This window comes from Myxine glutinosa, chromosome 7 (assembly GCF_964187855.1).
Source record: "Myxine glutinosa chromosome 7, kmMyxGlut1.1, whole genome shotgun sequence".
Taxonomy (NCBI): domain Eukaryota; kingdom Metazoa; phylum Chordata; class Myxini; order Myxiniformes; family Myxinidae; genus Myxine; species Myxine glutinosa.
The window spans coordinates 35,343,264-35,360,254 of record NC_136267.1 but is presented as its reverse complement, the minus strand read 5'-3'; the positions used below and the strand labels follow the sequence as shown (position 1 = coordinate 35,360,254).

At 43.3% G+C, this 16,991-nt stretch overlaps 1 protein-coding gene across 6 annotated transcripts in view; it reads left to right on the top strand.

The window, feature by feature from the left end:
• The window catches only part of LOC144888210 (sushi, von Willebrand factor type A, EGF and pentraxin domain-containing protein 1-like), a 106,171-nt gene that overhangs the window by 23,379 nt on the left and 65,801 nt on the right, over positions 1-16,991 (top strand). For all 6 annotated transcript variants that reach the window (XM_078781478.1, XM_078781479.1, XM_078781481.1 and 3 more), the window contains 8 exons: positions 2,683-2,809; positions 2,922-2,995; positions 4,345-4,471; positions 4,587-4,654; positions 4,848-4,992; positions 7,468-7,659; positions 9,139-9,213; positions 12,026-12,108. In XM_078781478.1, coding sequence (XP_078637604.1) covers positions 2,683-2,809; positions 2,922-2,995; positions 4,345-4,471; positions 4,587-4,654; positions 4,848-4,992; positions 7,468-7,659; positions 9,139-9,213; positions 12,026-12,108 — 891 coding nt within the window. The remainder of the gene's footprint in view (positions 1-2,682; positions 2,810-2,921; positions 2,996-4,344; positions 4,472-4,586; positions 4,655-4,847; positions 4,993-7,467; positions 7,660-9,138; positions 9,214-12,025; positions 12,109-16,991) is intronic.

Here is a 16,991-nt window from a genome sequence, read left to right as displayed (position 1 = left end):
TCCCACTACACTCCCCACGATCCTATTACCCATGATCCTATTACCCACTGTCCTATTACCAACTACTCCCCCACCCCCAACTATAAAACAAAGTTCCTGGTGATTACAACTGAATATATTGAATTTTGATTAATCTTGTTTTCTGTAATGAATTCAGATTCATTCATTGGATTAATCTTTATGTTTCTCCCTGATCTTACATCCAGCCCAACAAGGGTTGCCAACCGCTGGTGGTCTGTCCGTGTTCTATACTTTTGAAGTGTTCGTATGAGGAAAGGAATCACATTCTTTAAAATCTTTCTCTATTCTCCTATTGACTAGAATTCTATTAATTAATTCACTTCCAAACCATCTTATCACTACCTTTCTTACTCGACAGAAAGAACATGAATCTCAACTAGCCACTAAAACGAGTAGGCCTAAATGCATGGTATGTAATAAAACAATACAATGACAGACTAATCTGCTACAAATACTGCTGCAACCTGAAGTGATATCAAATCCACCACACTCTGCAAAAAAATCACGTTAATAAAAGTTAGAAATAACAAAAACAACTAGAACGGCACTCAGTAGAAAGCATACCTCCACCTGGTTGGCCATATCACTCAATGGTGACGAATCACTTTAAAATTCTACGAGCTGAATCCGGATCCGGATCTTCACCAGAATCGAATTAATTCTTCCTTGTCACACGCCCAACCTGTCCACCAAGTTTCGTCCAAATCCGTCCACAACTTTTTGAGATTATGTTGCAATGTATAGTTTTTGGCCCTATCTCCCAATGGTGAAGAATCACTTAAACAATTAAATAATTTTCATATCCGAATCCATAATCAGATCTTCACTAAAATCAAATCGAATCTTCCTTGTGATACACCCAACCGGTCCACCAAGTTTCGTCCAAATCCATCCACAACTTTTTGAGATTATGTTGCAATGTATAGTTTTTGGCCCTATCTCCCAATGGTGAAGAATCACTTAAACAATTAAATAATTCTCATATCCGAATCCATAATCAGATCTTCACTAAAATCAAATCGAATCTTCCTTGTGACACACCCAACCGGTCCACCAAAATCGTCCAAATCCGTCCACAACTTTTTGAGATATGTTGCTATTTATCATTTTTGGCCCTATATCCCAATGGTGAAGAATCACTTAAAAAATTCTAGTAGCCGGATTCGAATTCGGATCTTCACCAAAATCTAATCATTTCGTCGTTGTCACATACGCTCCATCTCTGCCAAATTTCGTCCGAATCCATCCACAACTTTTGAGATATTTGGTGGCGGAGGTAATAAGAGAGTTCATATAATGATACCCCACACTGTTCTAACATATACAGGAGGCCTTGTCATTACGTTCCTGAAAATCACTGTGAACCGCAAATGCGCAAACTTGTGAGGTAACGGGGCAAGGGTTCCTGAGATTCCTGAGCTTCCTGAACTTCCTGAGCAAGGGTTACATTGGGTAGTTTGCCATTACCTTCCCAGCAGTAGTTGGGGCAGGAATTTGGAATTCAGCTATTGTGCCAGCGACAGCTCACATAGTCTTCACAAAGGACACTGTAAGATCTTTGACGTCCACCAACTAAAGCCGGCAGAGAGGAGCCCCAGTTTAACGTCCATCCGAGGTACATCACACACATTGATGAATCACCCCGTCCGTGAAACACCAGGATGACAGTTTATACCTGGGTCCAGATTCAAACCCAGGCTAGACGGCTTAGAGGTGAGTGTGTGTACTTCCAGGCCATCCTGCCAACCGTACCGACACATGAAACTCAGTTACAGTATCTCTGATTTAAATAGATGAGAAACAATCGTCGTGAATGGCACTGAAGAAAGGAAAGATTTGAAATGTTTTTCTCAAATTATTAGATAATTAATACATTTTCCACAATAATTCATCGTCACTTATTTTTTTTTTGTAAACAAGATCGAGGCTCGTGAAAGAGCTAACATTAATGACAAAAAAAAATAAACGGTCAAATAAGACGAAATAAAGGGAGTGGGAGACAAGATGGGGAGAGAGGGGGAAGCACACAAGTACAACATTTGAGAGCAGGGACATCGGGAGATCTGTGGGAGGGAGAGGGCTTGAGAGAAGGAGGCACGGGAAGTGGGGGGGGGGGGGGGGGGTTGGAGAGGTATAAAACACATCGACACTGCTAGGACTTCCAGGAAAGAAGTCGGAATTTCAAAAAAGTGGATCTGGGGTGAATTAACGGGGGTAGAAAAGATCAAGGTTTTGGATGGGGGAAGATAAGAGATGGTGGTGAACAACTGTTTTAAAGACATGGAGGGAGATGTGGGATTGAAGAGAGTGAGGGAGTTTGTTCCAGAGGCGGGAGAAAAGAGGAATGAAAGAGTGAAGGTGAGCAGAGAGTCTTGATTTTGGCAGTTTATCCATAAGAGGGTTGCAGGCAGATCTTGTGCGACCTGTAAGAATATTTGGGGGACAGAGCCCAGAGAGAGCTGGGGGAGCAAGGCCGGAGAGGAGTCGGTAGAAGACAGAAAGACCACCAACCTGCCTGCGGTGAGTGAGTGAAAGGCCCTCGGAGTTAGCTTCATCACGGGAGATTCCAATGATTCTGAAATATTGTTATTGAACCAAAAACTGTTTAACAAAAAAGTCAAAAATAGGGGAAAAAAAGATTTGAATTTCTGCATCCTTCAGGATCAAGCTTATATCCTCCCGTCAGAAACTTTTCATGAATTCAACTGCCCTTCTTGCATGGAATTGCAAGGCACAAACCCTGCTGAGTGCGATGAAGGGGAAATCCAACTTCCAGAATGTCGATCTGGTATGTACACTCAGACTCTGCAGTTTTTTTAGGGGTCATACATTCTTTCCAAACGAAATCCTGAGAGTATATTAACCATCGTCTTGCTAACCCGAGTGTTTCTGAACTTCAGTGTGTTGCAGTGTATCACTTAATGAGCTAAGCGAACGAAATCTGGTGGTTCGTCGTCGCAGTTTACAGAGGCAGGTAGGAATCCCCATGCTGCACACCATGATGGTTTCTCCTGTACGTTTTTGAAATCTTTGTGCTCATTGATGTTCATTAATTACACTTTGTCCATGGGACATCCATGTCCAGTCTATGGAACCTACCACTCAATATCATCAGCCATCTCCCTCCACTCTCCATCCACCTCCACCTTTCTGACATCTATCTTCACACAATGCTCGTATCTCAACTGCAGTCGACCCATTTTGCTCCTGCCTCGTTCAACATATCCGCTCTCTTCAGAAGTCTATCTTCCTCCATATGCCCCATGTGCCCTGCCCTCGTCAGCCCGCTTTTTATCAATCTCCTCGTCAAGCTCATATGCTCACTGATCTCCTACTTCAGTTGGTCCATCTTTCTTTTCTCCACCCTCTTAATTCCCACAAAACCTATAGATGCCTTGTTCTTTCCTCTCTTGTTGCTGCTCTGTCATTGCCACTTTCTCCAGGTCGTGTACGTATGCTGGTGTTACACACGACCTCAAGACTTTCCCTTTAAATCTCCTCGATATCTTCCTCTCCACCATCAACATCAAGTCCTCCACTTTCCTCCATGTCTTCACACCCACTTGTACCCTCCTCTATATATCTGTCTCCAAAATACTATCACTTTCCTCCATGCATTTGTTTCACACTGTTCCACCGATGCACACAAATTACATCTCTGCCTTATCTCCATCCCTTCAACCTTGATGTTCAATTGCCCTCTCTGCTGTCTAAGCAACACAACCTCCATCTTCTCCAGGTTAATCTTCAGTCCATGCTTCTCAAATGCCCCCCACCACTCGTCCGGTATTTCGAGCACCTCCTGCTCGCTCTCTGATACTACCCCGATTATCTGCATGGAGGCGCTTGCTGGGGATTTGATTCATGCTGATCAGTTCCATCACTATAATAACCAAAACGAAAACTATTCCCTTTGTTCCCTCATTCAAACCTTCCCCCATCCTAACTTCGGCTTCGGATGGGTAAATGAACAACATCTGATATACATGAATTATTATGGAAACTTTAAGGCAGTTTGTTCGTTAACTCGTCCATGTGAACAAAAACGCAAATTTGAGAATTTATTTTTCTCCACACTCTACAAGAGTGGTCTGGAGTGTTTAAAGCAACTTATGATTGATTTGGAAATAAAAAACAAACAATCAAACACCTTTAGACACTATAAGTGCCAAATCAATGTGTGATGTACAGCAGTGTTTTTTTTGGCTTGTTGTGTTTAACAATATGGAACGAATTGGGAGAATGACCACTTTAAGAAATATTTACCGAGCAGTTGTCTGTTACCCATCATCAGCCCAAACTGATTGTCTATCTCTGCACCAGGGATCTCGTTACAAGTTCCCATTGGGTACCAAAGTCAATTTTCATTGTAAAGAAGATCACAGCTCTGATACGCCGTTACAAATAGTTTGCGGAAATGAACATTTCAACCTGCCAATATGTGCACCAGGTACACAATCTCATTGATGGTCTTTGTTAATCTGATTTCGAATGAGTATTTGTTGTGTTAGGCTATCCTTTTTTGCGCAAATATATAATTTCTTGCCTGTGTGTGATTATTACAGACTTCTGTGTCCTACAGACATCGGATTTTGAGAATAATTATCTTCAGGTTCCAGAGGATTACAAAAAGGTTTGTTTTACTGGTTTTGAGTTAATGCCAAAACTCAACCTCTTGCCTAGTAAATCCTCCATCATTGTTTGGTTATTTAGTTTACACAACGACCCAATTATCCTGATAATTACGCATTCCATCTTATTTCGGCCTGGTTATCATGGTACTATCCATCTCAGTATTTGTTTTAAACTCCATTTTTATTTTGCAGATGCAATTCATGTGGTCCTTTTATAATTTCCGGTTACCCAGAGATAAACCAGTCATACTGAAATGTAAACGAGATTACGTGACCTCAGAACCTCTTACTGTCACGTGTAAAGATGGGGTCGTGGAACTACCGAAGTGCCGCACAGGTATCCTCCAACAATATTGTAGAGAATGTTTCTTTTCTCATGAGCATTTGTCTGTATATTGCTGATTATTTTAGCTTACAATTTGACTAATAACAAGAAAAGGAATAACATATTCTCAATTGAAATGAAAAGCTTGTTTTGTGCACCACAAAGCAAAACAATATTTTACCAGAAAACGTGTTTTAATTTGATTTGTGGGGATTGGGGTTATATATTGTTGCGGATATGAGGACTGTATTTTTTTTGATTGTGTGCTTTATTATTATTATTATTGTTTATTCTGCGCCCCCTGCCTCCGGAGCTGTGTAAAGGTGAAAGGGCATCCCATAATTAGTCCACAAGCATACACGTCAGCCAATAATAGAATACCCCTGTTCGATAGTTATATCTTATTCTGTGTTTTAGGGTAAGGCTGTGTCTCCCATTAATTGAAGTACTCCATTGCACCAGTGAAAGAGAATAGATCCCCTTTCATTCCCATCCCCAAAATCTCCATTTCCTTTCACATCCCCTTTCGTCATTGCCAAGCCTCGATTGCCAATTACATCCCCTCCAAAACCACCATTGAACATGTGCTCGGGTCGGGGAAGAGGGGCGTGCCCGCCCGTCGTCATCAAGGGCGGAGCCAGAGGGTCGCGTGACCAACCAGGGCCGAGGTGAGCACACCGATGGGCGTGTCCTAAAGGCCGGCGGCTTGATCGCCGGAGGCGCTATAAAGGCGCGCGCAAGAAGCGTGGGGTCGGTCGGTGGTGAGGAGTGAGTGGACCAAGAGAGAGAAAGAGTGGTTGGACCAAGAGAGAAAGAGTGGTTGGACAGGGAGACGTGCAAGAGTGTTGTTGAGTTGAGGGTTTGGACCAGACGAGTCAGACGAGTCCTGGTAAAGCAAGCGGCGGCCACAGCAGCAACAACACCCAACAGCCGCTTGGGGCCTGGACGGCGGTTTTGAGCAGGGCCGCGAAGGAACGGCGGCTGCTAAACGCGCCGATCGTGCTGCAGGACCCCCTTGGACCTTCCTCTCCCTCCAGCCATCCACCTCCTGCCTTTCCACCCTTCTTGTGTACGTGAGTTTGTTCTGTGTGTCTTGTCCCTGGGTATTAATTAAGTCTGTATAAGCTAGTATTTTCCCTGTGTCTCTAAAAGCTTCTGTATATTATTTTCTTATCTTTCCTTCTCCTTGGTTATTTTGAGCCTGTAAATAGTAAATAAATTTAGTAGTATTTTCAACCCTTTTGTCGTCTTCTTATTCCTTTTCTTCACATCCGTCGTCTTTGTCTTTTCCCTGATTGAATAGCTGTGGCGCGATACGGCCAACGTCTGGGTGGAATCGGGTGAGTCGGGGAACAACTGTTCGGTCGCGGAGCCTTCGCTCGGCAAACAACATCCTAAACCGCGATCAGTAACAATATATTTATACTGATGTCACATCTGGATAACCCCAAAGGTAACAAAGGCCGTGTATGTGCTGATTTGTGCCATGTACATTACACGGCCAAAAGTATGAGGACACCCTTTCAAATTAGTGCATTTTGGCTGTTTCAGCTATACCCATTGATGTCAGGTATAGATAATCAAGCACACAGCCATGCAATCTCCACAGACAAACATTGGCAGTAGAATTGGTCGTACTGAAGAGCTCTGACTTTCAACGTGGCACCGTCATGGGATGCCATCTTTCCAACATGTCAGTTCGTCAAATTTCTACCCTGCTAGAGCTGCCCCAGTCAACTGCAAGTGCTGTTATTGTGAAGTGGAAACGTCGAGGAGCAACAACAGCCACGAAGTGGTAGGCCACACAAGCTCACAGAACGGGACCGCTGAGTGCTGAAGCGCGTAGCACTTAAAAATCATCTGTCCTCGGTTGCAACACTCACTACAGAGTTCCAAACTGCCTCTGGAAGCAAATTCAGCACAACAAGTGTTCGTGTGGAGCTTTATGAAATGGGTTTCCATGGCCGTTTCTAGAGCGTTGAACTTTTCTAGAGCATTAGGCCCTACTTGGTTCCTCCTAATGCACACGAAATTTTTTGAATGTCCCTTCTCTTCTATTGTTTGACATTTTCTACAAGCTATGGAATGTACCTTCGTTTCTATACTTGGCCACACACCATATAGAGGAGCCTTTTCTATGCCCCTGGCATTTTTCCCAAGAATCATTTTCAGATGCAGCAGAATTATCAGCCCAATCCATTTCTGAGAGAAGAGGCAAAACAAGTAGATACATATGAAGTCATCATCATAATTTCGACACGACACCACACCACCAAACATTAGGTGGTTGTAGAGGGATGCACAGCTAGAGGTATTTTAGTGGGTTAGCGTATACTGTACAATGAGGAATAGAATTCTTGATATTGATTTTTTTTCTTTGAAAAATTGCATGTCATACAAAATGGTACAGTGCCAATATGATATGTCAGTACAGTATATTCCTATTTATTTCCCTTCTCCTCTTCCAAATAATGTTTCTTGTTGCAGTATGTTCAATGCCAGACGTCCCAGGAAATGTGGAATTCAGTGTGCTATACACCAACATAAATGAACTTGGGATTATATTCCCAAGTGCGCTGACGTTCTCCTGCAAGTTTGACTTCACCACCTTGTATGGTTCAAACCATTCAAAGTGTATGGAAAATGGAATCTGGAGTTACGAAACACCAACATGCATAAGTAAGAATGGAAGGTTGATGATGTTTCAAAATATAGTGGAATCAACTTTTCTGATTTTCAATGTTATTACTTCCGCCATCAAAGGTGGATGGAGGTTATGTTTTCACCACTGTCTGTCAGTCTGTTTGTTTGTTTGTCTGTCCGTCCGTTTGTGAAGAAGATATCTCAAAAAGTTGTGGACAGATTCGGGTGAAATTTGGCAGAGACTTAGCATGTGTGGAATGAATATGAATGATCGTTTTAAGGCCATTTTCCCCGCTAGAGCGGGGGTTAGCCTTGCGGGCCCCATGACAATCATGGTTCCCTGTTTGAGGCAATGTTTTTTTCATGGCCGGATGCCCTTCCTGACGCCAACCCTTGGTCACGCTCTTACGATGCGCAGGGATACGGTGTGCCTATTCTAAATCAGGGTACACACCGTGATCATTCATCCCAGCAAGCTGGTACTCAATTTGCCGACCTCGGAAGGATGACAGGCTGAGTCAACCCCCCTGGCGTTAATTCAGCGATCGACCGGGATTACGAACCCAGGATCCTAGGATCCCAAGCCGGCACCCTAACCGCTAAGCCAACACCAGGCTAGACTTAGCATGTGTGGCAAGGATGAAATGATTATATTTTGGTGAAGATCCGGATTCGGATCCGACTGCTAGAATTTAAAACTGATTATTCACCATTAGGAGATAGGGCCAAAAACGATACATGGCAGGATATCTCAAAAAATTTGAGGACGGATTTTGACGAAACTTGGTGGACCGGTTGGGTGTCTGACAAGGACAAATAGATTCGGTTTTGGTGAAGATCTGAATATGAATTCGGATATGAGAATTTTTTTTTTTTTTTTAAGTGATTCTTCACCATTGGGAGATAAGGCTAAAACCAACATATAGCAGGATATATGAAAAAGTTATGGATTGATTTGGATGAAACTTGTGGACATGTTGTGTGCGTGATAAGGAAGAATCGATTCGATTTTGGTGAAGATCCAGATCCGGATCCAGCTAGTAGAATTTTTAAAGTGATTCTTCACAATTGAGTGATATGGCCAAAAAATGATATATAGCAGATATCTGAAAAGTTGTGAACTGACTTGGACGAAACTTGGTGGAGAGGTTGTGTGTGTGTGAAAAGGACTAATCGTTTCGATTTCGGTGAAGATCTGAATATGGATTCGGCTACGAGAGTTATTTAAATTTTAAGTGATTCTTCGCCATCGAGAGATCGGGTGAAAAGCGATATATAACATGATATTTAAAAAAAGTTATGGACGAGTTATGAATAAACTTGGTGGATAAGTTAGTTAGGTGACAAGAACAAGCCAATTAGATTTTGGTTCAGGTCCGAATCCAGATCCGGCCTATCATTGGAATACAAAACAGAAACTGTTCATCCTGGCGGAGGTATGCTCTCTGCTGAGTGTCGTTCTAGTTAAAGTTTGTGCCCCAGAATGTGATAATTTGTCTTTTATTGTTTATCCAGGTGAAACCTGCAGCCCACAACTAGCATGGAATGATAACGATGAACTGATTCACCGGAATGAAACGTTTCATCAAGGTGGGTCTGCATGTTATGAATGTCACTGTATATAAACCAAGAAACAAGGACATGGGCAGACTATGAGCGGCAAATTTGATTATTTATTTATGTATTAATTTTTTCATGTTGGAGGCTCCAGGCACGGACTATGTAGCCCTCATCGAGGCCAGGCCTTAAATAGAAGAGAAGAAAGGTGTATGACGAAAAATGTATGACACTTGTTTGTGAGAAAGAGATTGAAGCTCACCCAGTAGCTGTAGTTTAAGTGAGACAGAAAGAAAATTCAGCAATCCTGACATGGAGAGTGTAAGATGGTTCCAGGCACCACTTTAACGCTCCTAAGTCCGAAAGGTAGTACCACTCTGAACGGTTGCTGCCTTCAACCTACTACCTAAGGAACCGGTCCAACCGGATGAGTGTTTTTTTGGAGACACCATCTCCTTACTGGATGGCCGTTGGCTCCCAGAGGGAGCTCATCCGCCCTTTGACAGGTATTGTTTTTAGTCCTGCGGGGTGTCACAGTCACCCTCCCCACTGGCGATCCAGTGAGGGTGGCCAGTTTAGTCGCCGACTGCCCGACCATGCGGCAGGTAGCACTGGGTTACATGTTACCAGTGGCAGTCAAGAGACTGACCTGACTTGAATGGTCATGATGATTGTAGATAGAAGGATTGGTCATGATGACGTAAAATGCTGTACTATTTTGTCCAAGTATTACTAAACGTAAGGGTTTTGAAAGTGCTGAAAAGGCAACTTGCGTTCTCCAGTGTTCAAATGTAAAATTTTATTTGAATAAAGTTACGTTTATGGGGGTAGATGAAGGAAAGGTAGGACTGTATAATTATAGCATGGACCATGGATGCGTAGGAGAAATCTTGATGTACTTAAGTAGGGAGAATGTAGCTTAAGATTGTTTATATCTGTTCACACGAGGGGTGAAGCAGTGAAAATTAGTTAGGGATTAAGGTTAGATTTCCGTAGTACGTGATATTCCCTCTGTGATTTTCCCTTTACGTTTTGCTGACAAGGCCAGACATGAAAACCCCCATTAAACAACATTTACAAACAGCGCCGGCTCAATGAACACTCACGGCAACTAAGCCCCACCCACATAAACACTATAAGCAAAAGGCCCCGCCCAGTAGAGGCGGAGGATCAATGGGCGGAGAAGAAGGCTGGTAGGCCACACCCCGAGGGACGTAATTGGTTCTCGCTTGGGAGGAAGAGGAGTGCGCTTCTTCTGCTGGGTCCTGCTCGAACAAGAAGCTGCACCATCTTGGCTGTGTTTAGCCGATCATGAGCTGGACGGAGTTGGTGGTGCTTTTATGGCACCACGAGGAGCAATAAAGGCGGCGGTTTGTGGGGCTCTTGGCTCTTCGGACAGAGTGAAGAATGAGAGAGGGCCGTCTACACAACTTGCTTCACTCCCCTTGGTGCCTTCGGCACCATCTGTGTGCTTCTTGAGCCTCACCACCACCACTCTCCTCAAAAAGGGATTTTATTTTCTTTCATCTGTTGCCTTGTCTGTTTTTGAGTCTGTATCTGAAGGTACTTCAGATAGGAATTTTAATTACCTCAACATTAATTTTGACATTTTCGTCCTGCATTTATTTTCTTTAATTTATTTGTTGAATTTACTGTCGTGTTTACTTGCTTGTTGTTTTTGGAATAAAGCAGTGTGTTCCATTCAGGTAAACGCTTCACCTCCCTTCATTCCGCGCACGACAAAAGTACCGCCATTTTTCGGGGTGCCGCCGCCTCGGGAGTAAAACCGTCTCGGCTATCCGTCATCCAGCGGTCTTAACCGCTGGTGACAGGACAATAATACAGGTTCGTTTTTGGATTCCTGTTCAAAATATATAATTTAATTGAAATTAAGTTGCCCCTCGATCATCAACTGGCGTTTGTAGATAGAAGGAAAGGCAGCCAGAAGTGACCCAATTGCTTAACCACGCTTTTTGCTTTGCGTGCACAGGAAACTATAACGGCACTCGGTGGAGAGCATTCCTCCGCCAGGCTGAACAGTTTACATTTTGTATCCCACCGATAGGTTGGATCTGCATACGGACCTTAACCAAAATCTAATCGGCTTCTTCTCGTCAATTACCCAATTCATTTACCAAGTTTCGTCCCAATTCGAAATTTTTTGAGGTATCGTGCTATCTATAGCGTTTGGCCCAATCTCTCAATGGTGAAAAATCACTTTAAAATGTTAGTGTCCGGATCTGGATCGTCACCAAAATATAGTCAATTCATCCTTGTCGCACACCCAACCTGTCCACCAAGTATCGTCCAAATCCGTCCATAACGTTTTGAGATATTCTGCGAGAATATAAACAAACAAACAGAGGTTGGAATATTATCTCCATCCACCTTCAATTTCACTTTCACATTCATTTTCAAAATTCACGTTTCACTTTCATTTTCATGCACCAAAAATATTTTTGGTGTTCTTGTTGCAGTTCGAGTTGTTTAAACCAATTCCTTTCCTGTGTTTGATTGTTGTTCTCGTTTTCACATCAGCTTGAGTCCAGAAATGTTCGGATTTAGATAGTTGGTGATGCTGTGTCTGCTGCATAGACAGATTTCACCTTTCCTGCATATTTATTTTGTTGGAAATAATCTCAGAGTGCAGATTTCAAATTTTCCTTCATTTTGCAAATGTGACTCTTTTCAAATAGAATTCAGCTTTGCCACATCTGCTAAAATGTAGGCAGATTCATGTATACCGCAGGCTCTGTTCTCAAAAGTAAATGAGCTCTTGAAATGTTCAGCTTATTTAATTGTTCTGTGACGGTCTCCATTCTTCCTTCAATGCTTCTTCTTGCAGCGATGTGTCTTGTAACAAGCAAGCAGCTGGTGGACAGAAAGCTCAACGAACCAAGCTCATTTCGGAACTTATGGAGAGAAAAGGTAGGACTCGTTTAAGCTCTGTATCTACTCGATGTTTATCTACGATAATTGTTCCATTTCCTCCAAACCTGTCTGAAATTACATGTGCCGTTCAATTAAGATGGAAATGTTTTCTTTAAAAATAAGAAACCCAATTCAAGAATCCCCTCCTCCCTTATCAAACAGATTTGTTGATCATTATTTATCAACCGGAATGTGGATTGCTCTATAAGCAACATTATCCAAAATTGTTATTGGGCCATATATCTACTATTTATGTACCACATTTATGTGGAAGGCGAGATGAGAACAACTGAACTTGCTTCAACAGTTTATTGAGCATTGCAGGTGGAGATGGATGAAAAACCTTAAAGACACAATGAAAACTCCATCAGGATGCAGCCGTTGACAATTTAGGAACTTACAAACTTCAGGGCAATACTTTCATGTATTCAATGATAAACTCTGTTACCATTACTGTTACAATTTACTACAGTTGAAGAGTAAATATTTTACCAATGTAATCTATTAGCAATTGAACAATTCCGATCAACTATCTTCTGTCATTAATTCAGGTGTTAACTAATAAAAATATTATCAACAACAAAAACAACAACAGGCATTTTAAGGCCATTTTCCCTGCTAGAGCGGGGGTTAGCCTTGCGGTCCATTTTGACAATCTTGTCATGACAATCTTGTCCATTTTACCCTATTTTCTGCATCTCCCCTTGTTAACCCCCTTGCCCGCATTTCTTCTTCGACCATTTTAGCCAAGTCTTTCTCGGTCTTCCCGTCCTCTACTTCCTTCTACATTCATTTCATCACTCTTCTCAACCAGTCACTTTCATCCTTCCTCAACACATGACCAAACCATCTCAACCTGTTTCTATTCCCATCATCTTTCGCAATTCATCATTTGTCTTCCTCTCTCTCAACGATACTCCACACATCCACCGAACCATTCGCATTTCTACCCGTTGCAGCCTTCGTTACTGCTCTATGTTCATTACCCATGTCTCGCTCCCATAAATCATAACACTTCTCACACATGCAGCATACACCTTTCCCTTCAGCTTCAACGACACTCCCCTCCTCGTCAGCACGCCACTCAGTTCCCGAAACTTCTTCCATGCACATCTCACTCTAGCAACCGTTGCCGAGTCTGATCCACCTTCTCCATTCAGCATGTCTCCGAGGTAGCAAAATGTTTTCACACCTTCCAGCTTCACGCCGTCTCCAAGATCCAACTCAACATTTCCTCCATCTGCAGCTCCCTCTGTGCACACCCTACATTTGAATGTAGCTGCCACACTGGTTAATGACCCTCTCAGACCACTACATTTTTGATGAACCCACTCAGCGCACATTATACATTGAATGGAGTTCACTCCGACACCCTTCCTGCACACAGCACACGGCCACTTCCCAGTTCTTTCCACCTCACCACATGCTTTACCACTTGCCATCACCTTTGTTTTTCCGATAAAAATATTAAATATTATAAAATATTATAAATATTATAAAAATATTATTTATATTTTTATATATTAAAATTAATATATAAAAATTTTACATATTAAAATAATATGTATTAAAATATTATAAAAATATTGTTGTGGTTTTGAGAACCCACACAGGTAACATCATTAAAGGTTAAAGGTTGCACCCCATAGTTAGGCCACATGCAACTCGTAGGTCACCTTAGAACGTTAGTTATTTCATAGTATGTGTTTAGGATAAGGCCATGTCCAATAGTTGCATCTGCGTTTTGTAAAACAAATAAGAGTAGGCCCCATCAGTCTGCAGCCCTCCCTTCAATCGATGCCATTGAGCGCTATCCAGTCTGCACCCCATTGCCCCTCGCAGTTTGTTACGCGTTGGGCCGGCAGCGTTAGCTGCCAGTTGCTCGCTCAAACTAGCCCAAATGCCACGAGGTAAGGCCCGAAAAGGGGGCGGAGCGCAAGGTCTGGGGTGTGGCCACGTCTAAGCAGCCATCAAGGGCGGAGCCGGTAAGACCCCATCAACCAACCAGGGCTCAGGTGGGCATGGTTAAGGGGCATGGTAAGGGTGTGGCTAAAGGTTCGAGAGGGCTGGCTAAAGCGGCGCTATATAACCGCGAGCGCAAATCCCTCTGAAGGACTTATGCGGAGAAGGACTTATGCAGCAGCGCTCATTACAAAGGACTGACTGAGCTCGCTCGCATGAGAAGGACTGGCGAAGGACTGCAGTGTTGTGAAGGACTCGTGAGGGAAGCCAAACCTTGGCATTCGTGCAGAAGGACTTTCGTGGAAAGGCGCTTTGGTAACACCATTGGGGAAGTGGCGCATCCTACATAGCGATACCGGGAGCGCGTATAAAGGCGCCGGTACAACTATTACATATGCAGTGTAATCGCCAGCTTACCGATTCTCCCCCCACATATAATTGTCCGCTTCGCGCCAACGCCACGCGGAGAGCTTGCCATCACCATCACCATCTGCTTCGTGGTACGAGTCAGGGACCAGAGCGAGTTGTGGACCCTCAACCCCTACCATCTACAACCCCGTGTGAGTGAGTCTGAGAGTGAGTCTGAGTGTGAATGAGCCCGTGCCTCGGGATAAGTACAAGACTGTATAAGGCTGCCCTGTGTATCTGCTTCTTCCTCTTCCCTGTACATTCTTTCTTTTTCTTCCTCTTCTTATTTGTACAAAGTGTGAATAAATTACCTGTTCTTCCTGTTTTACTTTTAATTCGATCGTCTTAGGGATTTCTCAATTGGGTAAGCGTGGCACGATTGACAACCGCTCGAATCGGGTTTAGTACCTGTTAACGGACCGAATCGCAGCTAGCTAATGTAATCGCTCGGTGTGTCCACTAACGCCGTGGTTCGGGTGGGGTTATTTCCTTGCTTCCCAGAAGGCGCTGGTACTTAGGTAATAGGACCAATTCGACCAACCACCCTATTCAGCGCTGACCGGAAGGAACGTGATAGCCCCGGGATCGCGTCGGCCAGTAAAAGGACAAGGGGATTATTCCCCCCTTGATAAGGGGGAGGCCGATGTTGGAGAGCCGCAACAATATTATCGTTAACCATTAAAGACATTATAGTTAATAATTCAACATCCCAATTTCACTAATGACTACAATGAAGTCCGTCAACTTCACATATGTTTACAAAAAATGTGCAAAAAGGAAACCTCTCTCCTCTAGGCCAGGAAGCTTACTTCCAATTGCAAGATCAAGTCATGAAATTAATCATCGCTGCCGATGTCCTCTTTCCTGTTTTCAAACGGCCTGTTATCTGACCATCAGTTTGAATTCTGTCCCAGTCAATCAACTATGGACATGCTGCTGCTGTGCTCTCACCAATGAACGGATTCCCTGAATCTTAACCATGAGGTCAAGGCTGTATCTTTGGACAAATCGAAGGCATTTGACACAATCTGGCATTCTGCTTTACTCACAAAGGTCACAAAAAGGCCTGCAACATTCAAAGTTGCCTTCGTGCCTGGCTTTATTCATTCCTCCACTCACACAATCAACACGTTGCTCTCAAAGGATCTTTCTCCTCTCGTCTCCCAGGGAAAGCTGGAATGCCTCAAGGCAATGTTTTGGGCCCAGTCTTGTTCCTCATCTTCATAAACAACTCCCAAAGCTTAGGAAAACGTCTTTTCCTTTTGCAGTACCCTAATTACTCGATAGGCAGACAGCAGCTGCAACACTTTCTGCTGATCTGAAAATCACTAGATGCTGGTCTGGTAAATGGAACATGTCCTTCAATCCTGGAAATTATCACAGTCTTATTCTGTTGCTCTGGAAGGTCCAATAAACAAATAAAAACTCTCTATTTACATGGTCAGTCATTGAAAAAGGTTCAGTATCTTTCACTTCTAGGCCTTACTACTTGCAGCCTACAAGGCCTTTGTCCATAACTCAATGGAGCAACACCTCCCCTATGGGCTGGCACCTCAGTATCATGTCTCTCCTGGAATCTGAAGAACAAAATGCTCTCAAAATTATTGGAATCTTCCATAATGAGGCCGTAGTGGAGGTCAGTTTCCCTCACATTCCAGGCAGGTCGGTGACTTTCCAATATTTTACGATCTCTCCTCTGGTCTTGCTACCTCAGTTTTCTCAGCCCTCCCCAACTCCAGAATGTATATTGGGAGCGGTAGGAAGGCTCACGGTATTATCCTCTTTGGGGTATATACATTACAGTACATCTACGCTCGGGTCCGTTAGTCTGTGAGGGACGCAATAAGCATATAATACCTCAAGAACACCGGGTTTCCTCCCCTCCAGTTTAGTGTTAAACAGCAGTAGCGACCGTTTAAAAACATAATCATACGTGTTTGTGGTTTTTATATTTTTTTACTTCTGGTAGTGGTGCCCCCACGAAACACTACGGTAAGCTATTTATACACGTTAACACAGCGTTTGTTCAAGGGGGGAAAATCCCTTGGGGAGGGGGATATTATTAGTATTAATATTCTTTTGTAATAACATTTATAATAAATAAATAAATTCCCTTTTTAAGGCCATTTTCCCTGCTAGAGTGGGGGTTAGCCTTGCAGGCCTCATGCCAATTGGCCTCATGCCAATCATCATGGTTCCCTCTTTTTGAGGCAATGTTTTATGGCCGGATGCCCTTCCTGAAGCCAACCCTTTAGTCGCCTCTTACACCACGCAGGGATATGGTGTACCTATTCTAAACCGGGGCACACACCGGCACATTCATCCCAGCAAGCTGGTACTCAATTTGCCGATCTCGGAAGGATGACAGGCTGAGTCAACACCCCTGGCATTAATTCAGCGATCAACCGGGATTCGAACCCAGGATCCAAGGATCCCAAGCCGCACCCTAACCGCTAAGCCAACACCAGACTATTGTCTGCCATCCCCATGGATGGACGTTAAACTGGGCA